The 27,968-nt window shown below is 41.0% G+C and overlaps 1 protein-coding gene across 1 annotated transcript in view; it reads left to right on the top strand.

Annotated features, from left to right (window-relative positions):
- LOC126251927 (syntaxin-7) overlaps positions 1 to 25,897 on the top strand; it is a 98,391-nt gene extending 72,494 nt beyond the window's left edge. Inside the window, exons 5-6 of the mRNA XM_049952678.1 lie at positions 25,197 to 25,279; positions 25,376 to 25,897. Of these exons, the coding sequence (XP_049808635.1) occupies positions 25,197 to 25,279; positions 25,376 to 25,474 (182 nt within the window). The 3' untranslated portion in view covers positions 25,475 to 25,897. The remainder of the gene's footprint in view (positions 1 to 25,196; positions 25,280 to 25,375) is intronic.
- Positions 25,898 to 27,968: the final 2,071 nt, after the last annotated feature.

Here is a 27,968-nt window from a genome sequence, read left to right as displayed (position 1 = left end):
CATCACAGCAAGAATCACCCCATCTGATAGAAACACTGCATCCATCTCCAGCCAGTTACAAACATGGACAGAAATGATTTCCCACGCGCAATAAGCACATACAATCTTACCAAGTAGAAAATATTTTCGTCATTGCTAATCACCTGTTGGTACTATCGACATAGTACAACATAACATTTTAGCAAAGTCATATGGTACGCTACACCATTCAACTGCTTCTGTATTTTTTTCTCTCGTTTCAGTCAGTTGTTGCCTAATGCTCCCTCAGTTGTTGCCTAATGCACCCTCAGTTGTTGCCTAATGCTCCCTCAGTTGTTGCCTAATGCACCCTCAGTTGTTGCCTAATGCTCCCTCAGTCGTTGCCTAGTGCTCCCTCTGAAATTCTAAACAACCTCTGTGTCTTCCAGCTTATTCAGATCATGTCTCCTTAATTTCCTACATTTTTGCAATTTCTTCAGTTTTAATTTACAGTATTTAACCAATAGATTGTGATCAGAGTCCACATCTGCCCCTAGTCCACATCTGCCCCTGGAGATGTCTTGCAGTTTAAAATCTGGTTCCAAAATTTTTCTTGTCATTACATAATGAATCCTGAACCTTCCAATGTCTCCAAATCTTTTCCACATATGTAGCCTTCCTTCATGATTCTCAAACTAAGTGGTAGCAATGATTAACTGTTGCTCTGTATAAAATTCTGCCAGGCAGCTTCCTCTTTCATTCCTTTCCACATTATATATCATCCTATTAATCGATTGCATCTTATCATGGTTGTAAAATATGCTACTTCAGGTAATAGGAGAAGAATTCACTCAGAACTTACTCATAAGCCATTTACAACATTCTGAGAGTATCACTGCAGTCACATCACTCGCCACAAAATTCAGAAAATGCTGCAAAAGCAAAGGCTGTTGCACTCTCAGTTCAAAAATAATGTGCAAATGATGACAGACAGAAGTTAGCAGAAATTCATGTCTTTAAAAAGGCCAATGTGTAACACATACAACTACTTCCACCATCATACCTTAGTAAAAGATCTTGTGAAGAACATGAGAAAACTTTGGGTCGTACATAAAATTGCTAAGTGGTTCAAAGTCTTCTCTCCAGTCTGTCATTCACCAGTCTATTGGTGCAGTAGAAGACAGCAAAAGGAAACCTAAAGTTTTAAATTTTGCATTCAAGAAATCTTTCACATAGGAGGATCATACAAATGTACCGTCATTTTACCAGCACACAAACTCCTGTATAGATGACTTATTAATAGCCATCCCTGGTGTAGAGAAGCAGCTGAAAGAGTTGAAAACAAATAAGTTGACAGGTCTGTATGGAATCACTGTTTAGTTTTACAGAGAGTACTCTATGGTCTTGCCCCCCTGTACTTGTTTTGCATTTATCACCCCCTGTACTTGGTTTGCATTTATCAGGAATCACTAGCCCAGCACCAAGTCCCGAGTGACTGGAAAAAAGCACAGGTAACTCCTGTATATAAGATGATAAAAGAGCACACAAGCAAAATTACAGACCAGTATCCCTAACATTGGTTTGCTGCACAATTCTTGAACTTATGCTGAGTTAAAATATAATAAATTCCTTTGAAATAGAAATGCTTCTGCCCACAAATTGGCACATATGTAGAAACTCAGGTTGCCCTTTTCTGACATGATACTATTGAAACTGAAATGCTATTTTCACTTTTAAAATCTCACTGCCTAAGATACTGATAATGCCACAGTCGCATTTCTTTAGATGTTTCAAGGTTGTTGCTTTGTATTAAGACCTATTGAAGGTGTTCACTTATATTCCTATATCTGAATTTGAATTCCATAAATCTTAATAGGTTATGGGCCCAGTTTAATTGCAAAATTTCAGCACAGAAGTTTTTTACATCTTTTGTTTGATACATGATTGGAATTGCCTTCTGCTTCATTTTTATGCCTATTCAGGTGAAGGAATCACAAGAAGCATTGTGAAATCTACAGATCGAATTTCTAGCTGTGGAAATTTCAAATTAGGGCTTTGTCGAATGCCTACACCATTAGAGATGTGGTGGGTGGCCACAGAGCAAAACCTGAGGATTTGATGTGATCTGGTGGGAAACTGAGGGTAAAAGATAATGCTCCTGCCATGTGTTGCATTTTGACCACAATAGAGTACTCGCAACTCAAATTTTTGATGACTTGCCTGAGTCATCCAGTGTTGTGGCGTATTGTGAAAATCATGAACATTTCAAGTCAGCTCAAGGGCATGGGTGAAACCATCAGATGTAGCAATCACAGCAGAGATCCTCAGAAGCCTTCTGATGAAGTTCCATGTCCTGGGACACTGTGCCCAAGGATCAGCAAATGATTCCGAAACTCCAAGAGTGGCTCAACTCCGAAGAAAAATGATTGAGTGACATGGAGGAGGTGTCCAATTTCCTGTCAGCAATTTTGTCTCAAGGCTGGAAGAAAGAGCATGTGGGCACAAAGAAGAACCTGATTCAGGAAAATTTAAGAGGAGAATTTACTTGCTTGACCTGCAGGAAGGGGAAGGCCTTCTGTCAAGAAAGTACCATTCCAAGAAGAGCAAAATAGAGGTAATGTAAATGCAATCATTGTTACTGACCTGACTGCAGAACAGTGGTAGATTAAGCTGCTGGAGGCCCAGGGCAGTGTAACTTAATGAGGCCCCTGGTCTGCTTAGAGATTGATGTATTTGTTGCATACATTTTGTAAAAAAACAAATGATATAGATATAATGGCTGACAAAAACAGTACTGGTGAGCAAGATGTATGAGACAGGCGAAATACCCTCAGACTTCAAGAAGAATATAATAATTCCAATCCCAAAGAAAGCAGGTGCTGACAGATGTGAGAATTACCGAACGATCAGTTTAATAAGTCACGGATGCAAAATACTAACGCGAATTCTTTACAGACGAATGGAAAAACTGGTAGAAGCCGACCTTGGCGAAGATCAGTTTGGATTCCGTAGAAATATTGGAACACGTGAGGCAATACTGACCCTACGACTAATCTTAGAAGCTAGATTAAGGAAAGGCAAACCTACGTTTCTAACATTTGTAGACTTAGAGAAAGCTTTTGACAGTGTGACTGGAATACTCTCTTTCAAATTCTGAAGGTAGCAAGGGTAAAATACAGGGAGCAAAAGGCTATTTACAATTTGTACAGAAACCAGATAGCAGTTATAAGAGTCGAGGGACATGAAAGGGAAGCAGTGGTTGGGAAGGGAGTAAGACAGGGTTGTAGCCTCTCCCCGATGTTATTCAATCTGTATATTGAGCAAGCAGTAAAGTAAACAAAAGAAAAATTCGGAGTAGGTATTAAAATCCATGGAGAAGAAATAAAAACTTTGAGGTTCGCCGATGACATTGTAATTCTGTCAGAGACAGCAAAGGACTTGGCAGAGCAGTTGAACAGAATGGATAGTGTCTTGAAAGGAGGATATAAGATGAACATCAATAAAAGCAAAATGAGGATAATGGAATGTAGTCGAATTAAGTCGGGTGATGCTGAGGGAATTAGGCTAGGAAATGAGTCACTTAAAGTAGTAAAGGGGTTTTGCTATTTGGGGAGCAAAATAACCGATGATGGTTGAAGTAGAGAGGATATACGAGGGCAGTTCAATAAGTAATGCAACACATTTTTTTTCTCGGCCAATTTTGGTTGAAAAAACCGGAAATTTCTTGTGGAATATTTTCAAACATTCCCGCTTCATCTCGTATAGTTTCATTGACTTCCGACAGGTGGCAGCGCTGTACGGAGCTGTTAAAATGGCGTCTGTAACGGATGTGTGTTGCAAACAACGGGCAGTGATCGAGTTTCTTTTGGCGGAAAACCAGGGCATCTCAGATATTCATAGGCGCTTGCAGAATGTCTACGGTGATCTGGCAGTGGACAAAAGCACGGTGAGTTGTTGGGGAAAGCGTGTGTCATCATCGCCGCAAGGTCAAGCAAGACTGTCTGATCTCCCGCGTGCGGGCCAGCCGTGCACCGCTGTGACTCCTACAATGGCGGAGTGTGCGAACACACTCGTTCAAGATGATCGACGGATCACCATCAAACAACTCAGTGCTCAACTTGACATCTCTGTTGGTAGTGCTGTCACAATTGTTCACCAGTTGGGATATTCAAAGGTTTGTTCCCGCTGGGTCCCTCGTTGTCTAACCGAACACCATAAAGAGCAAAGGAGAACCATCTGTGCGGAATTGCTTGCTCGTCATGTGGCTGAGGGTGACAATTTCTTGTCAAAGATTGTTACAGGCGATGAAACATGGGTTCATCACTTCGAACCTGAAACAAAACGGCAATCAATGGAGTGGTGCCACACCCACTCCCCTACCAAGAAAAAGTTTAAAGCCATACCCTCAATCGGTAAAGTCATGGTTACCGTCTTCTGGGATGCTGAAGGGGTTATTCTGTTCGATGTCCTTCCCCATGGTCAAACGATCAACTCTGAAGTGTATTGTGCTACTCTTCAGAAATTGAAGAAACGACTTCAGCGTGTTCGTAGGCACAAAAATCTGAACGAACTTCTCCTTCTTCATGACAACGCAAGACCTCACACAAGTCTTCGCACCCAAGAGGAGCTCACAAAACTTCAGTGGACTGTTCTTCCTCATGCACCCTACAGCCCCGATCTCCCACCGTCGGATTTCCATATGTTTGGCCCAATGAAGGACGCAATCCGTGGGAGGCACTACGCGGATGATGAAGTAGTTATTGATGCAGTACGACGTTGGCTCCGACATCGACCAGTGGAATGGTACCGTGCAGGCATACAGGCCCTCATTTCAAGGTGGCGTAAGGCCGTAGCATTGAATGGAGATTATGTTGAAAAATAGTGTTGTGTAGCTAAAAGATTGGGGAATAACCTGGTGTATTTCAATGCTGAATAAAACAACCCCTGTTTCAGAAAAAAATGTGTTGCATTACTTATTGAACTGCCCTCGTAAAATGTAGACTGGCAATGGTAAGGAAAGCGTTTCTGAAGAAATTTGTTAACATCGAGTATAGATTTAAGTTTCAGGAAGTTGTTTCTGAAAGTATTTGTATGGAGTGTAGCCATGTATGGAAGTGAAACATGGACGATAAATAGTTTAGACAAGAAGAGAATAGAAGCTTTCGAAATGTGGTGCTACAGAAGGATGCTGAAGATTAGATGGGTAGATCACATAACTAATGAGGAGGTATTGAATAGGATTGGGGAGAAGAGGAGCTTGTGGCACAACTTGACTAGAAGAAGGGATCGGTTGGTAGGACATGTTCTTAGGCATCAAGGGATCACCAATTTAGTTCAACTGGTTCAACTGGCTCTGAGCACTATAGGACTTAACATCTGAGGTCATCAGTCCCCTAGAACTTAGAACTACTTAAACCTAACTAACCTAAGGACATCACCCACATCCATGCCCGAGGCAGGATGTGAACCTGCGACCATAACAGTCGCGCGGTTCCGGACTAAAGCGCCTAGAACCGCTGGGCCACAGCGGCCGGCACCAATTTAGTATTGGAGGGACGCGTGGAGGGTAAAAATCGCAGAGGGAGACCAAGAGATGAATACACTAAACAGATTCAGAAGGATGTAGGTTGCAGTAGGTACTGGGAGATGAAGAAGCTGGCACAGGATAGAGTAGCATGGAGAGCTGGATCAAATCAGTCTCAGGACTGAAGACCACAACAACAACAACAACAACACTTTATGCTCTAGTAATTGTAATATACATACTTAAACATACAGCTGAGAAACTTAGAATATGATTCAGCATTTACCACAGAAAACGTTAAGTAGATAGGAAAGAATTAATAAAGAATGTAATAAGAAAATTAGCTTTTATTTTGTATGTCTGGAAACAAAGCTTGTACATTAATAATATCAGTTTCATAACCTTGATACAAGATAGCAGTTATTATCGGTATTCTTATTCTTGTTGTTGTTGTTATTATTATTATAGTATATGTTTTCATGCTTTTATTTTACTGAAATTCTCAATAACTTCATTAAAATCTATTTCATTTCAAACTTTTCTTTCAGTTGATAAAATGGACAGACTGACTAGCTGTTATTGTTTCATCGTAGAGCGAAGATAATTTTTTATTACTTTCAGATTAGAAAAACTTCTCTTGCATGATGCAGCTGAGACACAAATAGTCATGAAATAATTGTATTATAACTGATTTTATGGGCAACAGTGCCTGGAAGTTCTATTTAATTATAAATTGAAGGCTGTTTGGGCTGTCCCATCTAGTAGCAGTGTCCACACTGGTATCAGCTGCACTTAGATGCCTATGATAACTTTTTATTGCTTGAAGCACCTCCTCCTCATCAATTTCATTGTAAATTCTGACCAATTTCTTCAATGGTACAGCGAGTGTGTCATAGAAAGGTTGAAGCACAAATTTTCTTTCAACAATTTGGAAATTTTTGGTGATTTGCTTCATGGCTGTCTTTTTTTTTTTATTGTTGGAGCACTTCCTACAATGCATTCAAAAAATGATTTGTGAACTACTTCTTGAACTGATAAGCCACTGTCATGAGCTAGTTCACCCAGCACTGTTTTACTCCCCTCCCTTCTTCCTTGTTGGTCGGTATTTATGTCCAGATCATTATATTTTTTAGTGCCAAAAGTAACAGCATTGTCTATAGTTGCAGTTCGTTCCATCACTAAAACTCATTGAGGGTTTTTAATTTGGCAAGTCGTTTATCCAAAGTCATTATGGAGACTGTAGGTACTGTTGGACTAAATTTACTTCCTCCAGTATCATGTGCCAAAAGTTGATGTAGGTCAAAATGGGAAAACCAAATATAGGTTGTTGCAAATCTAGTATCAGTGTTTGCCTTGGGTTATCTAGCATATCTTCCAAAATACTAATAGTTGTTTCTGTGTTTTGTTCTGTAACTTTAAGTGAATTGTAATGAGCAATCCAGTTTTAGATAATCATTTCAAACTTCTCTTTTCAAGTAATTTCTACCTCCAGTGTTTGTAGAAGATAAGGATGACTATGCGACAGTACTGGGCACTAGGCACTTTAAAAAATTGCTGAAAATGATGAAAATATTTATATGGTTTGTGTTGGTGCTGTTTGCTGATTTTAGATAAAAAAAAGTTAGTTTAGATTGAATAGTTAGCTCGAGCCCCCACATCCTATGGCACGAAAATATATTTATTTGTTACACTCAACACTCAGTGTAGTTGAGTGGCCCCAGAGCTGTGGCTGGTCCCAATGTTTGGCTACATTTTTTGTCACAGTGTGTCAGCTCACACCTGTCGTAAATTCAATTTTCAAGCTGTAAAAAAAAAAAAAAAAAAAAAAGTCTGGCAGGTATTGGGGTGAAATTTAAAATATTGAGTTACTCATATTCATTTATATTTTGAACAAGTAGTTAATTTCTATTTTTCCACGAACAGTCTTCAGTATATTGACTTAACACTTAAAATGCAATCTGAGGTGCTTTTACGTAAGCGTGGCCGTTAATAACAGATGCTACAAAACTTCACTATAAAATTCATATGTCGTGATCTCTGCACTCGTCACTCTGTTCACAATTCACAAAATACACAATTGTCTGCTGTCCTAAACCACTATGTTGCGCTCAACTTGATCTTTTTCGAATGTCGCTACATACATACTTGTCTCCGATTACGGCTACCAACCCAACACTACTCCCAGATGGGCAGCACATCTGGCTCTTAGCATTGCTGTAACCCCACTGCCCTAAAGATGGCCTCCCTATACACCCTCAAAACAACTGCCTAGCTGAAAATGTTTGAGGAAAAAATTATGAATATTCTAAAACTAAACACAAAACTCATATGATACATTGAAAAATATGTAAATTTTCCAGGCAATAACAATTTAAAGTCCATTTTTTTGTATCTGCCACCATTTTTTCACAAATAATGTTCTTGCATGATTTTGCTTTTCCCAGATTTTTGATACCAAACATAAACAAACAAATAAAAATACATACTTAATTATTCATCTACCTCTTATAAACTTTAGATTGCTTCTGCTAGTTTCATCTCTTTAAATTTATTTATTACTGAAAACACAGTTTCTCTAAGTCAAATCCCATATTCCGACCTCTCATTCAAAAATAGTACGTATTCTGCTAAATCAGCTATGATTGCTCGATGCAGCTCTACTAGCAGCATCCATAAACACTTTGCTCATATTAATCGGCTGAAGCATTGCCGAGATATTAGCTTTTGAACTTTCATAAATTTAATTTTTTTAAGACAATAATAACTGTTAAACTGTTATATATTTTTGTGGTGCAGCTTTACATATTTTTCTGTCCATGGGTGCCAACTCACACCTCTGTGTCACTCTTAGTCCTGTTTTTATTAATTTTTCTCTGGCATATAAATTCCTCCAAGTGCACAAACACGACCATGTGTTCCTCTACCAAGCTTCCTCTCAGGTTTTTCCACTGCCGCGTAATTAGTAGCTGCTCACCACGGCCCTGCAGCAACAGCCAGCCACATTCTCAGCAACAGAAAAATGCCGCTCTAATCTCCCTCAAAGCTTGTACGCTCACAATTACCCCCACTTGCTACTCCATAAATGCAGTGCATGGTGTCGCAAGTAGCACCAGACCCATTCTGTGGCCTCAGAAACAAAATAATACACAAAAGGAAACTCTACATATGATAATGGAAAAATCGAAATGAACAAGTCCCTATATTACCTTATGCAGCAGAACTTCCTACCCCAACTTAACTAAACTTACACTAATACATTTATTCATCAGCATTTCCATTATGCTGATGTGATTGGCCAAAGGTTGTAAGTAACAAAACATAAACGAATTGAAGGTGGACCAGCAATTTTTTTTAAAGTCCTCTAAATATTGTAATTTTATTTTGATGCACTGTATTTCTTAACAGAAATTATGCACCACATACAGTAAGCACTACACCTTTTCTTGTCCTCTGTGGCATGCCTCTGACCTGCATCAGTGGCTGCAGCTCAGACTTCAGATGCTGTTTCTCATGTTCTCATGCCTGTCAGCTAACCCGATTCTGCCAGGAATAAACAAAATTCACCAGATCAATTTCCTATCAGCAAAGGTGTGAGGGTACCAAGGACCGGTCGGATTGAAACCCACCCCCTCTGCTATCCAGACTTGACACAGTTAAAGCCAAATTTCAGGATGAAACCTGACAAAAACATACAGATGGTAGTGTTACCAAGAAATACATGCTGGCTACAGTCTTTTCTTTGATAGCAACAAATTGTTCCATTCAAGAACAGAAACAGCCCAAATCTTTGCAACTGTACCACATTGAGACAACGTTTCTCTAACCAAAGTGAAACTAAGAAAATATATGACCAGAATAGTACTAAAAAACTTGTTGTATGATGGGTTCCGCGGTAGGTTCCAGCAACAATCCTGTCTCTAGTTTTAACCCAAACAATAATCTAACTGCTGCTCAATGATCAATGAAAATTACAGCACTGCAAACTGAATAAAATAAAATATATAAAATACCCCATGGCACAAACTAACCCACAAATCAGCCTATATTCCCCTGAAACTAAGTAATCCTAAGCATATAAACAAAAATAAAAACATTGTATGTCCCCCACAAATCCAAACATTTCTTCAGTCAATACAAGAACATATTATATGTGTGCCATTCAATTCCATATTCTCATCAGTCAATCCCACGCTGAACTATCTCCACCCCCCCCCCCCCCCCCCCCCCCCACACACACACACAAAAATTGGTGTGTGACCAAATCACAATCACCACTCAAGAAAAATTGAATCAATATTTGTATCATTATAAACAATAGTAAAAATGCCACCCAATGCCCCTCTCTCACATTCACATCCTGTCATGTACATATAAGTGCTGTACAGTAACTACAAATGTTGTAGCCTGTATCACTCGTCGTCATGAGAGAATTAGCTGTGGCAACCAGCTGTTCCACAACTTCCAGTACCACTGTACTTTTACCAAGATAAACATGAAAACCTCTAAGCCATCCAGAAAATTTTTAAAACTAAACACACATGTGAATAGTATGCAGCAAGGAGTCCCTTGAAAGAAGAAAAAAACTTAGCTAACATACACATGATAATATCAATATATAAGCACCATTAAGTAAACACCTATTCTTACTATAAAAAAAGAGGATTCAACCCCATTACAGTGGCTGTTTGTACAGTCGCATCTCAGCTACATTCCTGAGTCCCAAGGGTTTATGTGACTTAGGATACTCCAACCTGTAAGCATTTGGGAGGGCAGCTTACCACAACAAATGGGCCATGGTACAATTCAAAAAGCTTTTTGATCTCACCATCTAAATACTTTGACCGTTCCTTTGTCTTTACTAATACTAGGTCACCCATCTTGTACTTTGTAGGCTTGTATCTTAAATCATGCCTATGTTTTCCCTGTAAGGCCCCTTTTTCCAGTTATCCAGTAGTTAGCTTCTGTCTCTCTTGTTCAGAAATAGATGTGCCTGGTGGAAAGTTCACTGCCTCAGCCATCAGGCTGGCTGCCTTTTTATTCCACATTACTTCATGAGGCATGAACCCAGTGACACTGCTTTTGACACTGTTCGTGATGTCCTCAAACTTGGCCACATATTCTGCCCAGATGGTATGTCTGTGGCTGCAGTATGCCTGCCTCTTCCATGTACCTCTCAGCTGTATTTCCTGCCAGGTAATAAACTGAGATCCTTATATGTTTCCCACTTCTCTGCTCCATGAAGTTCTCCCATACCTTGAAGGTGAATTGGGACCCATTGTTAGAGAGCAATGCTTTCGGTTTACCAATTTCGTTGTAGTAGGACTCTAGTTTTGTAATCATAGTCCCATTAGTGGCCTTTTTCATCCCATACATCTTCACATGTTTGGAGAATACAACTGTCAGCAGAATGTACTTTTGCCCACCCCTACTTGTTGGTAAAGGGCTGAACACATCAATTTCTAGGAGCTCTTTAGAGTTTTTGGGCAAGATGTTTTGAATTTCCCCTTGACTGGCAACTGTGCTGTGTTTTACTTGCTGGCACCTGTCACAAGCACCTAGTTGCTTTCTCACCCTATGACCCAGGTTATTGAACACCACATAGTCTTGTAGTACCCCTATACATGATTGGGCCCCACACTGCCCATGGCTCAGACGCACATAATTAATTAGTGACTGGACATGTTCCTCACGCCAGCACAGTTGCCACTCCTCTTTGCTTTCATTTTTTTTTTTGCGGAACAACACCCCTTTAAATATCGTGTAAAATCTCTCCAACTCCTCTTGGCCAGTCTGGTCTTAACTAGCTTCAATGCTCCTAATCCATTTTTTTCCTTCCACACCCCCCATATATATCATCTTAAATTTTGTACTCTCTTCCTCCTCTTCACTGTTCCCCTCACTTCCTCTTGGCAAGAGTGAGAGAGCATCCACAACCACATTTTCAGTGCCCCTAACATACTCTATTTGGTACTAGAACCTTTGTAAGAACATTGCCCACCTAGTGAGCCTCTTATTCAACAGGCTACAATCCTGCAAATAACTGAGGACCTTATGGTCAGTGGTCTTATGCCCTTCCAAGTATACCCAGAACTTCATGAACCCCCACACTGCAGCCAACACTCCTTTTCAGATATACCATAGGCTCACTCATGCTTAATCAGCATCCTACGTGCAAATGATATGTTACGGTGTTCCATCTTTCCATCAACCAACTTCTTTTGAAATAGAGCAGCACCTATCCCATAGTCTGAGCTGTCAGTGGCAAGGTAAAATGGGAGTGACATATCTGGGTAACAGAGTACTCTACCGTTACTTAAACTATTCTTGATTTGATTAAAGTCCCTATCACAGTCAGCAGTGCACACCCATGGTGCATTTTTCTTTAACAATCGTGATAGGTTTGGTGAATTAAGGCTTAAATCATCTACAAACTTTCAGCAGAACCCTACCATTCCAAGGTATGGTTTCAGTTGCTTGCGATTTCTTCGTTTGGCACACTTTGCTATTGCCTTTATCTCTTCTTCATTGGGTACAAGACCCTCTGATGACAATATATGTCCTAAATATTTTATTTCTGCCTTCTCAAACTCACACTTTTTCAATTTCAGAGTCACCCCCCCCCCCCCCCCCCCATTTCTCAAAGCTGTAAACACGTCTTGCAACAAACCATAGTGCTCTCTCCAAGTTGATGTAGCAATCAGGATATCGTCTACGTAAATTGTCATTCTTCTCATGAGCTCACTTCCCAGCACATAACTGAGAGCTCTCATGAATACAGATACAGATACAGATATGCATAGTCCAAAAGGGGCTACTTTGTACTGACAGGCCCTGCCTTCAAACAAGAAGGCGATATCCTTTCTGCTTTCCACTGTTAAAGCACCTGCCAAAACCCATGTGTCAAATCTATTGTTGTTAAGAGTTTTTCATTTTTGAACCCTAAAATCAATCCATCCATGTTCTCAGGGTGTTCAGTTTCCCTTACAATTATTTTGTTCAACCTCTTAGCATCTAGAATGAAGCGCACCAATTTTTCCTTCTTCTTGATAACTATTATTCGGTTGCAATATTCACTTCTGCACTGTTCCATGATTCCCCATTCCAGCCTACATTGTAGTTCTCCTCTCTCTCTCTGCCCCCCTTTCTGCCAGTGCTCTAGGGTATGGCCTGACTTTAATGGGTTCACATGGATTTGCCCTGAGTGAATACTCAAAATCAGTCACCTTCCCTGGTTTTTCAGAAAACACCTCTTTGTTTTTACTCAATAATTGATATAATTCTGCCTTCTCAACCTCAGAAATCCCCTTCGTACCATTTACTTTACTCCTCTCTTTCTCAACCTCCATCTCATCCATTAAGCACTGTGCTACATACAAACTAACCACAAATTCTTCATCATTGAGTGCATTTTTGAATTTAACCCTTTTTCTCCCCTCAACAGTGTTTAGTTCCACCATTTGGTCCTTACAATCTACATATGCCTCATATTTACTCAGGAAATCAATCCTCAACACCAGATTCATACTTAAATTTGGGATCACCAAAAATGAGTGACTAAATACTTCACCTCTAATGTGTGCATCTAGAACTACCTCCTTTCTCACTGGTTTACTGAAAGTTCCTGTTGTTGTTGTTGTTGTTGTTGTTGTTGTTGTCTTTAGTCCTGAGACTGGTTTGATGCAGCTCTCCATGCTACTCTATCCTGTGCAAGCTTCTTCATCTCCCGGTACTTACTGCAACCTACATCCTCCTGAATCTGCTTAGTGTATTCATCTCTTGGTCTCCCTGTTCCTGTAGCATTTTTAATTCTCACCACTGTGAATGGAAATTCCACAGCTTCCCTGTTCTTAATATGATCATAAAAGCTCTCTGCCACCCCAGACACTCAACTTCCAGTATCCACCACACCAGTTTCACAGACCCCTGCCACACCAACAGTTATTACCGGCTGCACCTTTTCAATAAAATCATGCCTCAATTCTGTTTTGGACAACAAATCCTCCTCTATCTCATGTATACAATCTTTAGTCATTGTGCACACCTTCTCTTCACTAAAAGATTAAATATCCTTATCCCCTGAAAATATTAAATCAAAGGCCTCTTTAATTCCACAGTTTCCTACACTCAACCACCCTAGCTTTCTAGCAACTCTATTTTTCTTCCTCCCAGGTATCTGGTATCAGCCGCTGGTACAAATTTGCAAAATTAACCATCATCAGCATCATAATCACACTCATCTTTCCCCATCCATTCAGTGTTTAGCTCCTCATGCATGGTTATTTGTTGTTCATCATCACACACTATGAAATTTTGGATTTCATCAACATCCTCACCTTACTCACTAAATGTATCATTATTCACAGTGTTATTATCACCTACACAATCTTTTCCCATCATAAATATACATTGTTCATCGAGTGATTTAACATCTTTATCCCCATTAACTATTTCCTTGTAAGCGTGTTTGAACATTGCACTTTCACTACATAAATCCCTGATTTGCCTGGCAGAATCGTGCTCGCTTATCTCCCAATTCTCAGCTGCCCACTTCTGAAACCATTTTGCCCTGGCTACCCAATCTTCAGAATCAAAATCACTCTGCCTTATTCTCCCATGCTTCCTTGAAAAAATGTGCCTGCCCAGCTTCTTCACTCATACCATTAGCAACATACATAAACTTACTCGAATCAAGAGAATCCCTCACAGTTTCAACCCCAATATCAGCACCTGCAGCGCCATTCTGCACATTAAAAACTTCACACATAAGTACTGCTTGTTCATCAGTTACAGGAACTATAGCCTGCTCACTGGTACCTTCCCTATCATTACTGGTGTGAGTGCCTCCACATCATTAACAACACATTCTGCAGCCCTGTGCCACATATCAACATCATGATTATCATGAATCCTCTCTACTATGCTGGAAAAGTTATCTCCATAAGGACACCATTACAGTCTGGCCAATGGCTGTGTAATACTTTGTAGAGCTGGCCATGATGTCTCCTTTGTTTATGCTGCTGGGTCTTCATTGTCCAATTGGCTTCTCGTTGTCTAGGTGATGATTGCTTTGTTGCTCTGGGTCCAATAAAAGGTGTGGGTTTTTAATTATCAGTGGACTAACGAAATCATGATGCAGTATTCCACAGTTTGTTTAAAACAAAAACACATATTTGTTGCCAGAACTTGAAAACGAACACATTCCACCACGGCCAAAACTCAAGTGGCCGAAAGCCCGTTGATGAGCAAAGATCACCATCATAGCTACAAAGAACATACAATTTCAGTATCAGTTATTGATTGTAACACCTATCCTAATATCATATTAAGCAAATGCTTTTTAACAGAACTTTAGTGTATTAATATAACAAAATGAGGTCTATTTTTCAGTTCCATTACATGACCCATGACATCATCTGATACAGGGTCTACTGCCTGCTCACTATTTAATACATTCACATTGCTGGAGCATGTACCTACCTGTATATCTCCATCTACAACAACATTTGAATCAGGCACTGTGGCCTCCACTTAATTTATACCTCTTACCACTGGTGAAAGTTCCATTGCATTTAACACATTGCTATTTCTGCTGTCATTCACATACACACTCTTAACATCACAGCACACATTTTCTCTCGCAGGTTGCACAGCTGATGCATGCTCATCACTTAACATAATTGCCAAGCCAATACTATTTGAATCATTATCCCTCCTCAAATTTTTCTGATATCCTCGAATTGATCATTTAATTTCATGATTTTTGTCCCCAAAGAACTTTCCTTATCCCCTATATCAGTTTTAATTCAGTTCTGAATTCCCTCATTTGGCTCATTAATGATCTAAGCGTAGCCACTGCTCTAGCTTCTGCTTCTTCTCCCTGTCCATGTGGGCTCTGAGGCTCACTCCCACTCCCTGTAGACCAACATCACTAGCTGACTTCTGTATCACAATCTCACTAAATTCAGACTCCATAGGTAAACTGCCTGTGGGATAGAAGACTGAGAAATTAATGCGCCTGCTGCCAACACTTAACTTTGTTGAGACTGCTGCTGCGTGATGACTGTTGCCTGACACTGTCGACTGGCGTGAGGCGAGGCGAGGCGAGGCGGGGTGGGGCGGTTGGCAGCAGAAGCGGTCCCAGCTGTGGAGTGTGGTGGCGAAGTCAGCACATCGATGTTTGACAGCCAGCAGCGCTTCAACTCCCACTTTGCTGGTCGATGTCAGACTCAGCGTACTGCTTGGCAATCTCCAGCGTGTTTCTCCCAATCTTCTTCACTTTCAAACACAGTCCTGATCTGCTTACTGAGCCTGTTCAGTTAAGAAGATCCTGGATGAGCCCCCATAGTACGACTGTACTGGGCACTATGAACTGTAAAAATATGCTGAAAATGATGAAAATATTCATGTGGTTTGTGTTGGTGCTGTTCCTCAATTTTTGATAAAAAAAAGTTGGTTTAGATTGAATACATAGCTCGAGTGTCACATGCTGTGGCACAAATATATATATATTGGTACACTCAACACTCGGCTTAATTGAGTGACTCCAGAGATGGGGCTGGTCTCAGTGTTTGGCTACGTTTTTTGTCATAGTGTGCCAGCTCCCACGTGTCGTAAACTCAATTTTCAAGCTGGAATAAAAAATAATAAAAAATGCAGGCAGGTATTGCAGTGAAATTTAAAATATTATGTTACTATTGTTCATTTATATTGTGAACAAGTGGTTAATTTCTATTTTTCCATGAATAGTCTTCAATATATTGACTAAACACTTAAAATGCAATCTGAGGTGCTTTTACGTAAGCGACCGTTAATGGCAGATGGTACAAAACTTCACTATAAAATTCATATGTCTAATCACAGCAGTCAGCATTCTGTTCACAATTCACAAAATACACTGTTGTCTGCTGTCCTAAATCACTATGTTGCGCTCAACTTGATCGTTTTCGAATGTCACTACAAACTTGTCTCCGATCATGGCTACCAACCCAACACTACCCCCAGATGGGCAGCACATGTGGCTCTTAGCGTCGCTCGAACCCTACTGCCCCAAATATGGTCACCCTATACACCCTCCAAACGATTGCCTAACTGAAAACAATGTTTGACAAAAAAATTACGAATGTTCTAAAACTAAACTTTTGTATCTGCCACTGTTTTTTCACAAATAATGTTCTTGCATGATTTTGCTTTTCCCGGATTTTTTATACTAAACATAAACAAACAAATAAACATACATACATAATTATTCACCTACCTCTTTAAACTTTAGAATGCTGCTGCTTGTTTCATGTCTTTAAATTTATTTATTACTAAAAACACCATTTTCTTTAAATTTATTTATTACCAAATCACATTTTCTCTGTCGAATACCATATTCTGACCTCTCATTCAAAAATGGTACATATTGTGCAAAATCAGCCATGATTGCTCGATGCAGCTCTACTAGCCGCATCTGTAAACACTTTGCTCATATTAATCGGCTGAAACATTGCTGAGATATTAGCTTTTGAACTTACATAATTTACAATTTTTATGACAACAATAACTTTTAAGCTGTTATATATTTTTGTGGTACGTCTATATAATTTAGCTTCACATATTTTTCTGTCCATGGGTGCCAACACACACCTCCGTGTCACTCTTAGTTCTGTTTTTATTAATTTTTCTCTGGCATATAAATTCCTCCAAGTGTGCAAACACGACCATGTACTCCCGTGCCAAGCTCCCTCTCGGGTTTTTCCACAACCACGTAACTATAACTACTCTACACATCTAAAACAGGTAATGCTGGAGGGAATATATGAGAATGCATGAAGTTCATAAAGATTTAAGGAATGATTAGCACAGGGATTGAACAAAGTTTTTGGATTGACTTCTTGAATTTTTCATTGTATTCCTCAATTTATAGCTAACAGTGAAATGTCATTTTCTTAACCTTGAGGCTTGCAAACATAATATCCAGCCCATCTTTTGCCAGTTGCTGTTGAATATCTTTTGACTTATCCTCTGCAGTCTTTTCTGACATAGAAAAAAACTAGGAAGAATTCTTGAATTTCCTCAATGTTATCTTCTATATGGACTTGTCTGATTATATGGCTCATTTGGTCAGTACTGCTTCCTTCAAGAGTGCTGTCAAAAATTATTCGGTATTGAATGCTGTCGAAAATTATTTGGTAATATTTAGCCTTTGTTGTATCCAGCAATGGCTATTATCTTCATTTGGTGTCATTACAAGTCATAACATAATTTTTTAAATAACATAATTTTATGGCAATAAGGTTCAAATTGATTGCACTTGTTGCTATTCTTTAATAGATATGATTTTCCTTTTGTGAAAGAAATCATCACATAATTTCTCAGTTGTTCAGATCTGTTATTTATGTTTAACAGTGAAGCTGCCAAGAGAAAGTGGGGTGCACCCCTTTAAGGGGCTGACTATAACTTTATAAAAATTTATGCGATTTAGGGTGTGTTTAGTGGGAAAAAAATTACAAAACGTTTTTATACAATTAGTTCTGGCTTATAAAGTCCAAACGATTGTAATGGTGAACACTGTTGCTCAAATCTAAAAGAGTCTGCTAGTATGTTAGTTTTTCTGGTTTGATTCTCGTATTCATAAAATAAACTATATAACAATTGCTTATCTCAAAAATAGTTTTTAAACTATAATACTTTACAAAATTGTTAAGGCTTTCGTGGCCACTTGTTGACAAACTGCCTATTGGCTTCTGTCTCGGGTTCTTCGGCCGACGTTCATCTAATGATTTTTCTGACGTTTCGCCAGCACGAGTGGCTGGCATTGTCAAAGCTTCACCCTCCATTGCCGGTGGTGAACTGGAGGCGAGCTCGCGGCCGCAGACTATATGTACCTGGCGCGCCAACGTCCGAGGGCTTCTCCGCGGTCATTTCCGGTGCGGTTCTCCTCTTGCTACCTGCGACGGTCGTTCGCTGCAGTACGGGAAGCCAGGATCCATTTACCTTAAGGCTTTCCTCTTTCTTGTTGAAACTGTTCGCGTGTTTTTGGATTTCTACAGCTTCTCTGAACAAGCGCGTGTGATAGTGCTTCTCTACAGCCAGAACTTCCGTGTCGGCGAATTTTATTACGTGGTCGGTCTCATTCAGTGCGTGCTCTGCCACGGCCGATTTCTCCACCTGCCCCAACCTGCAATGTCGCTTATGCTCTTTGATCCTGGTGTTAATGGATCGTCCAGTCATTCCGACATAAACTTTTCCGCATGTGCAAGGTATACGGTATATTCCCGACTTTGCAAGTGGGTCTCTTTTCTCCTTCGCCGATCTAAGACACTCTTTGATCTTTCTTGTCGGTTTGAAAATCGTCTTTACGCCGTGTTTGCGCAATATACGGCCGATTCTGTCCGTCACTCTGGGAATGTATGGCAGAAAGGCCAGTGACGGACAGAATCGGCCGTATATTGCGCAAACACGGCGTAAAGACGATTTTCAAACCGACAAGAAAGATCAAAGAGTGTCTTAGATCGGCGAAGGAGAAAAGAGACCCACTTGCAAAGTCGGGAATATACCGTATACCTTGCACATGCGGAAAAGTTTATGTCGGAATGACTGGACGATCCATTAACACCAGGATCAAAGAGCATAAGCGACATTGCAGGTTGGGGCAGGTGGAGAAATCGGCCGTGGCAGAGCACGCACTGAATGAGACCGACCACGTAATAAAATTCGCCGACACGGAAGTTCTGGCTGTAGAGAAGCACTATCACACGCGCTTGTTCAGAGAAGCTGTAGAAATCCAAAAACACGCGAACAGTTGCAACAAGAAAGAGGAAAGCCTTAAGGTAAATGGATCCTGGCTTCCCGTACTGCAGCGAACGACCGTCACAGGTAGCAAGAGGAGAACCGCACCGGAAATGACCGCGGAGAAGCCCTCGGACGTTGGCGCGCCAGGTACATATAGTCTGCGGCCGCGAGCTCGCCTCCAGTTCACCACCGGCAATGGAGGGTGAAGCTTTGACAATGCCAGCCACTCGTGCTGGCGAAACGTCAGAAAAATCATTAGATGAACGTCGGCCGAAGAACCCGAGACAGAAGCCAATAGGCAGTTTGTCTATAATACTTTAGTTGAAAAATTAATAAATCATGATGAAGTTCTATACTGCACTTGTGTGTCTACTTCTTAAACTGTACGTACAGTACACCTGTTTAGGTGGAACAAGTGTCAAAAACATTTCATGCCATTATTCTTAATGGCATCTAGCAGATAACTTGTTATAATTGTACAGTTTTTAAATTTCATGCAATGCTTCACAAGAATTCTAAAATTCTGGAAACACTTATTGACAAAGGCGACGGCTTAACAATAGGTAGTCATTTATGTTTGTAATTTGCATATGCATGGGGCCTTGAACTCTAAACTGTCTCTTACTTGTTGAATATACACTCCTGGAAATTGAAATAAGAACACCGTGAATTCATTGTCCCAGGAAGGGGAAACTTTATTGACACATTCATGGGGTCAGATACATCACATGATCACACTGACAGAACCACAGGCACATAGACACAGGCAACAGAGCATGCACAATGTTGGCACTAGTACAGTGTATATCCACCTTTCGCAGCAATGCAGGCTGCTATTCTCCCATGGAGACGATCGTAGAGATGCTGGATGTAGTCCTGTGGAACGGCTTGCCATGCCATTTCCACCTGGCGCCTCAGTTGGACCAGTGTTCGTGCTGGACGTGCAGACCGCGTGAGACGACGCTTCATCCAGTCCCAAACATGCTCAATGGGGGACAGATCCGGAGATCTTGCTGGCCAGGGTATTTGACTTACACCTTCTAGAGCACGTTGGGTGGCACGGGATACATGCGGACGTGCATTGTCCTGTTGGAACAGCAAGTTCCCTTGCCGGTCTAGGAATGGTAGAACGATGGGTTCGATGACGGTTTGGATGTACCGTGCACTATTCAGTGTCCCCTTGACGATCACCAGTGGTGTACGGCCAGTGTAGGAGATCGCTCCCCACACCATGATGCCGGGTGTTGGCCCTGTGTGCCTCGGTCGTATGCAGTCGTGATTGTGGCGCTCACCTGCACGGCGCCAAACACGCATACGACCATCATTGGCACCAAGGCAGAAGCGACTCTCATCGCTGAAGACGACACGTCTCCATTCGTCCCTCCATTCACGCCTGTCGCGACACCACTGGAGGCGGGCTGCACGATGTTGGGGCGTGAGCGGAAGACGGCCTAACGGTGTGCGGGACCGTAGCCCAGCTTCATGGAGACGGTTGCGAATGGTCCTCGCCGATACCCCAGGAGCAACAGTGTCCCTAATTTGCTGGGAAGTGGCGGTGCGGTCCCCTACGGCACTGCGTAGGATCCTACGGTCTTGGCGTGCATCCGTGCGTCGCTGCGGTCCGGTCCCAGGTCGACGGGCACGTGCACCTTCCGCCGACCACTGACGACAACATCGATGTACTGTGGAGACCTCACGCCCCACGTGTTGAGCAATTCGGCGGTACGTCCGCCCGGCCTCCCGCATGCCCACTATACGCCCTCGCTCAAAGTCCATCAACTGCACATACGGTTCACGTCCACGCTGTCGCGGCATGCTACCAGTGTTAAAGACTGCGATGGAGCTCCGTATGCCACGGCAAACTGGCTGACACTGACGGCGGCGGTGCACAAATGCTGCGCAGCTAGCGCCATTCGACGGCCAACACCGCGGTTCCTGGTGTGTCCGCTGTGCCGTGCGTGTGATCATTGCTTGTACAGCCCTCTCGCAGTGTCCGGAGCAAGTATGGTGGGTCTGACACACCGGTGTCAATGTGTTCTTTTTTCCATTTCCAGGAGTGTATTTTGGCTTTGTTTGGGTATTGAATGAAAAATGGTCTGTTCCTGGATCGCAAGATTAGAGGCCAGGGGTGGGCTGCCCCCCCCCCCCCCCCCCCCCCCCCCCTTAATCTCCCACTGCTGCAGAATGAATCTACTTGCACAAACGTATGCATTGTGTAAGGATCACAAAGATAAGGTAACAGAACTTAAAAGCTTGTATGAAGCCGATTAAAGTTGTTTTCTTCTTGCTCAATTTACGAGTGGAACAGGAAAGGGAACAACTGGTTGTAAATGTAATCATAACACTTGAACTACCTCCTGAACATTAAAGCTTCACCTATCTTCCCAGAGAGGACCATTCAGCATATTGTGCTCTTTCAGATCCAACCTTTGATACCTTATTTCAACTACTGTTACACACCTATCCCTTTCTCATTATCACATTTTGTCCTTGAAACTTGCTAACTTCTTCCTTAATGACAGTCTTGATCTTTTGCCCATAATGCCCTACACTGGTTCTGACAATTATCTCATGCAGATTGTTTGCTATCATAGAGGGACCAGGAGTGGTACAGCAATAGCGATAGTGTCATGATCAGTGAGCCATCTCTTATGCATGCAGTATCTCAGCTCCAAGCTGTACTGTTTTGAGTCAGACGTTGCATGATGAAAAGACAAAAATTCTTATCATAAGACACTTGCAACTGTGCAGAGAAACACAAGGAGTACAGCACAGAATTAGAAATGTATATAAAAGGTCCACACACAGCTCTGGCACTCTATGATATTCAACCTACATAACTACTAGCATAGATCTCTGGAGGACTGTTAACTATGGAACTTACATGACAGTGCAGACACTTATCTGCTATTTACACTTGCTTATACCTCCACAACATTCTCACACCTTTAATCCTGGATTATGGTGTATTTCTAGCCAGAAAAGGAAAAAGTGGAGAGATACTTAATCAGAAAAATAGAACAGAAAACTCACGAGCATCTTAAGTTTGTACAAGCTGCCACTTGCTCATGATGGCATTGATGATGTTGGTAATAACACCACTTATCCCACTTCTGCCACCAAATATAACAGTAGGGTTTATAATTGTCCATCGTTTCAGAGATGCTCGGCATAAGATTGATAGTGTTAAAGATGACTTCTTAATTACTCATCACATTAGGACAAATACAGACATACACCCTCATCTAGTGGGTGCAGCCTGTGTGTAGGCTAAGATAGCGGACTCCCACTGCTTGCCTGTTATTGGCCAGTGTCATCCACAGCAGCATGGAGGCAGAGTGGCACGATGCCCTGAACTCCCAACTTCGGCATACAAGTGATGGGCTGCTGATCACGTTGGTTGTTCGGCAGATTCTGGAGGGTCTAGCAGCATGGCAGCCACCTAGTTACAGTCACTGTCTGAAACATCTCTGATGTATATGACTCCCAGTGAGCATTTGTTTGTCTACTGCAGAAGGGGAGGAGGGACCTCATAGTGTCACAGAGAATTAAATGCAATCCTGACTCAGCACCACTCTGCATGTCATATTGGTGCCAGACTGCCCTGTTAAAAATGACCAGATGTTTCATCAGTGGTGGCTTGCACAATCAATTGACGTAATGTTGCATTGGCACGATGTTGCTGGAGTCTTGCCATAGGTTGGTGTAACATGTCAGTCAGTTCAGCTGTTTCATGAACCCTGTGCCTTCGGCACGGTGAATGGATCACTGTGTCCCAAAATTCCTTGGTGCTACAGTATTCTAGCTGTACTGTGACAGTTAATGCACAGTAATCTCAGATTCTTTGGTACATTTGTAAGATGTAGTTGTCAAGAACAAAGTAGCCGTGTGTGTGTGTGTGTGTGTGTGTGAGAGAGAGAGAGAGAGAGAGAGAGAGAGAGAATGATTTGTTCATAAGCTTGCACAACTTGTACAATATTTCGGCTGACAACCACTCAGCCATCTTCAGGTGAGTGTTTTTCACGGGAGATTACTAGTGCACATCATTTACTTTATATCAAAAACTGATGCAGACACACATGCGCAAAGTCAGCCACTACATGATTGACCTTTCTCGAGTTTTGCACCCTCTTCAAATATTGCTCCATCTGTGGCACGCAGGCGCATGTGTATCGGTAATGTTACATGCTTACTCTTTTGGAATGCACACTTGCTGAGTTGTAATTCAGATGTCAGAATTAATAAAATTAACTGTTACTAGATGAGTCACTGGTCATAAAATGTATTCTTTCTGAAATTTCTTTCTGAAATTAAATAAAATTTCTTTCTGAAATTAAAAATGCCATTGAGTCCCACACCTTATCCAGTTAAAAGCCACCATCATTGTTAATAATATCTTGGGCTAAACATACTTACACCAATTCCTAATGATTGAATCCTAGAAGGCTCTCATCAAGGCCAATGTGTCCATGGCAGAATAATTCATGGAATGTCCTGTGGAGATGCACTTCTTAGCAATGGCTGACTTACTGTGCAGCAAAAGACAAGTGTGGCAATCACGTTCAATGCATCTTCCACAAACTGTGCACGTTGTTTGACCAATGTAAGCTTTCCTCCACTGGCAACGCATTCTGTAGATTCCAGTCTTCCACAATCGTAGATCATAGTTTACCGAACTGAGAAGAACACAGATCTTTGTAGGTGGGTGGAAGATTACTTTGACATGAGTTTCCTAGAGATTCTGCCTAATTTCAATGAAATATTGCTGACATACGGGAGGAATGCCCTGGACTTGCACTGCTCCTTCTCTTGATTTTGTGGGTTGTCGGGTTCCTCCTCCTTAAAGCTGTACTGATCTGATGTGGAGAATATCCATTATGTTTGAACACTGATTGTAGGTGCTCCAGCTCCTCTGCAAGGCTGCCTGTTTCAGACACATGTGCCTGGTGCACCAACATTTGAAGGATGACCATAGTTTGTGTGATGGGTGGTGGCAGCCAAAAACCTGCAAATATAGGTCTGTATCTGTGGGCTTATGGTAAATGGAATGCCCCAATGATACATCCACTTCCTGACTGACCAAGTTGTCCAAAACAGGAGGCTGCCATCTTCTCCATTTTCATTTTAAATTTGATATCCTCATGGATAGAATTCAGTTGTTGCAAAAAGGTTACAGTTCTCCTTAACTGTGGGACCACACTGCAAAAGTATCATCCACATATTGCCAGAAGACATTTGGTTTAAGTCAGCTGAATCAAGTGTCCTCTCCTTAAAGTCTTCTGTAAAAAAAAAAATTGCTACCAGAGGGGTAGAGGACTACCCATGGCAACACTGCCAAATTGCTCATAATATTCAGTGTTGAATGAAAAGAAAGTTGAGGAAAGGGCATGCTGAAATAGGGCTGTTACATCAACTTTGAACTTGCTGCCAATGAGCAACAATGAATCGATGAGACACACCCTAATGATAAGTGAGACAACATGCAAGCTTACGAATAAGTTAGATTCATTGAGTCAAAGTTACTTCATTTTATTAACAAAGTCACTGGAGTCACAAATATGATGTGAACACTTCCCCACTTTGTTATCTGTAGACAGTATGCCAGTCTAGTAACGAAAATTATCTTGCCTTCAGTTCAATAGAAAGCAGTTATTTTCATGTGGAACTAAAGTGGCAGTTCACATAAAAAGTTTTGTCATTTTTTGACAACCATCTGAAATTATATTGAAACCAGTAGAAGCATGTTAAAGCTTACATGAGGAGAAAGATATTTTGATGCCATCACAAGAGGATGACAAGCAGTTATAATTGGATAAATAATGCAGGAGGGATTGCAGAAGAATCTTAAGATTTACTGTTTGTTTATCGTGCACACTTTTTTTGGGATAATGTTTTAAATTATGAATTGTTAACTCAATAACTTAAAATTTCTTTACAGATACAATTGAAGGCAATATAGATAATGTCCATGGTAATGTAGAGGGTGGACGAACAGAACTGCAGAAAGCTGAAGGATATCAGGTAGATAATCATTATAGTCATAACAGAAATTTGTTGCTTGAAATTTGTATTGTCTACAATTATTTCTCTAATAGAATTCAATTTTCTTTTTCCTAGGCAAAATATCGCAGAAAAATATGTGTGCTGGTCTTTATAGCATTGGTTATCAGCATCATATTGGCAGTTGTTATCGCTGTAGAAGTCAAGTCAAAGTAATGCTCTCAGATAACTGTATTTTTTATGAATGAATTTGCTAGGAAACAATCATGTAATCCAAGTGGCATGCATTTTGAAAGTTATATGTTTATAACATGAGAATAGTTTGTAACATAGTGATTATAAGGTTTTTAAACACTTTTTACTTGTATTCTAAATATTGTTCTTTGTTTATATAGCATCATACTGCTTTGTTAAAGATTGTGCCAAGCTTGAGCATCCAAAAGACTGTATATAGAAAACACACACACACACACACACACACACACACACACACACACACACACACACCGGAAAAAGTATGTTTTTGTCTAAAGCCATTTACTGTGAGAGTGTGCATAGTGTATTAAAGTATGTATTCCATGAAAAACATTTTATATTGAAAAAAATATCAAAATAAATTAAGTATTGGTAAACTGTTTATGATTCCATCTTATTTAATTTGAATACTTTCAATCTATAACTGTCTGTTGTGCTGCATGGGCTCTTGCTCGACTGATCAAATGGGCTTAGACAAATAATAGGATAAGGTGGTTTTATTTGCCCACAAATATGGGTGTTGCCAAGGTGGTGAACATAACACCTTCATATTACATAATTCCATTATATCACTTAGTATAAAATAACTTACTATAAAACTACATTTATCGTTTTCCTATCATCCGTAATCTTTACTGTTTTGCTGCTGTTGGGCAAGCTATTTTAATTTAATGATACTTCCTGGGAATTGACTGAGGATATATCCTGGTAACATGTTCCACTCCTTTATTCTATTACCAACATAACAGTATTTATGTGTTTTATTGTTCCATGATTTTACACTTTCGTCCTGATGGTCCTTTGTTACCTTATGTACTTCAACAGTAACATGTATTTGTCCTATGTCTTCAAATGCATCCTCATCACGTATGTTTGGTAAAAGCCCTCAACTCTAGCTTTTACCATTCATAGAAAAAACCACATACTTGGCTAGAAAAAATCTACTCATGAAGCAGCCGCAAGAGAACACACAGATGTATTAAAGTTTGCAAGCTTTCAAAACCATTGGCTCCTTCTTTTGGCAGAAGGGTTGAAGGGGAAGAAAGAGGGGTGAAGAAAAAGGACTGGTGAGTTTTAGGAAGAGGGGCTGAATTCAGAAAAGTCACCCAGAAGTGCTTGTTTTTCCCGTGCGCTGTTAGAGAGTTGAACGGTAGAGAGACAGCTTGAAGGTGGTTCATTGAATCCTCTTCCAGGCACTTAATTGTGAATAACAGCGTAATCACATAGATGTAGATGTAGAACCCTAGGTCAGGGGAGACGTACTGGATGGGATGAGAAGAAAAGACTGATTGTTGTGGGCTGCACTGGACAAGATTTGAGAACTTGAAACCTTAAAGGTGGCCAACAAGACAGAGATTACTGCCAAGACAGAGATTACTGCCAAAACATCATGCTTTAGTTGATAAGAGAAGAAGGCTAAATGCATTGTATTTGATAGAGGTGGCAAAAAATAAACAAATCAGAAAATGAAAGATATAAAAAGCTAAAAGGGAGTCAAGAAAGGAATAGTTACTCTCAGGAAATGCTGAGACTGAAGAAATTAACATATTTTAAGACCAGATAGGTGACGAGAACCAAGGACATGTAGCACCAGTTCCTGTCTGCGGAGCTCTGAGAAACTGGTATCTGGGGAAGATGGCTGTCATGTTGTAGAACAAGCTATGCAATAGGATATTGTGTGTTTCTAGTATACAGCCTCTGCCTACGCCCATTCATCTTAACTGATAACTTGATGGTAGCCATGCTGATGTAAAAGCCTGAACAGTCTTTACATAACAGCTGGTATGTGACATGTGTCAGTGGCTCTCCTTTTGATAGCATATGTTTGCCAGTTACAGGGCTGGCATGGGTGGTGGTAGGAGAGTGCATGGGGCAAGTCTTACAGCAGGAATGGTCACAGAGGTAGGAGCCATATGGTAGGAAGATGGGTGCAGGAGGAGCATATGGTCTGCCAGACTTCACTTCAAAAAACTGCCCCACCTTCTCCTAAACTGTCTCAACAGTGATGTTTCTCTTCCTGCCCATCTGCAGTCCACTGAACAGTCACTCCATCCACCAATGCTCCTCACCTACAAACCAGGCTTGGCCAACCTCCTTAACCATCTCCCAGCCTTCACCTCTGCCTCCCAGACCAAGGAATACTCATGATACCAGAACGAGCCACAACAGTACCTTCACCTCTGCCTCCCAGACCAAGGAATACTCATGATACCAGAACGAGCCACAACAGTATAGTGCCCTCCACTTCTCACATAAGTCTATCTCTATAACCTGTCGTTGAATCCTACCTCGAACAGTTCCGATCGTGATCAATACTTAATCCATCACCACTACCTCAAAATTATCCCTTGCTAGTCTTCCAAGAATTCCTCATCCAGCATTGCTTCACAATCTTCCTCAGGTCCTTACAACATGACCCTAAACTGTCTGCTGCAGAACTCCAGGCTCTTCGTTC

This window comes from Schistocerca nitens, chromosome 4 (genome assembly GCF_023898315.1).
Source record: "Schistocerca nitens isolate TAMUIC-IGC-003100 chromosome 4, iqSchNite1.1, whole genome shotgun sequence".
Classification (NCBI taxonomy): Eukaryota; Metazoa; Arthropoda; class Insecta; order Orthoptera; family Acrididae; genus Schistocerca; species Schistocerca nitens.
Note: the sequence above shows the minus strand (reverse complement) of the source record. Positions and strands in the feature narration are given on the sequence as shown.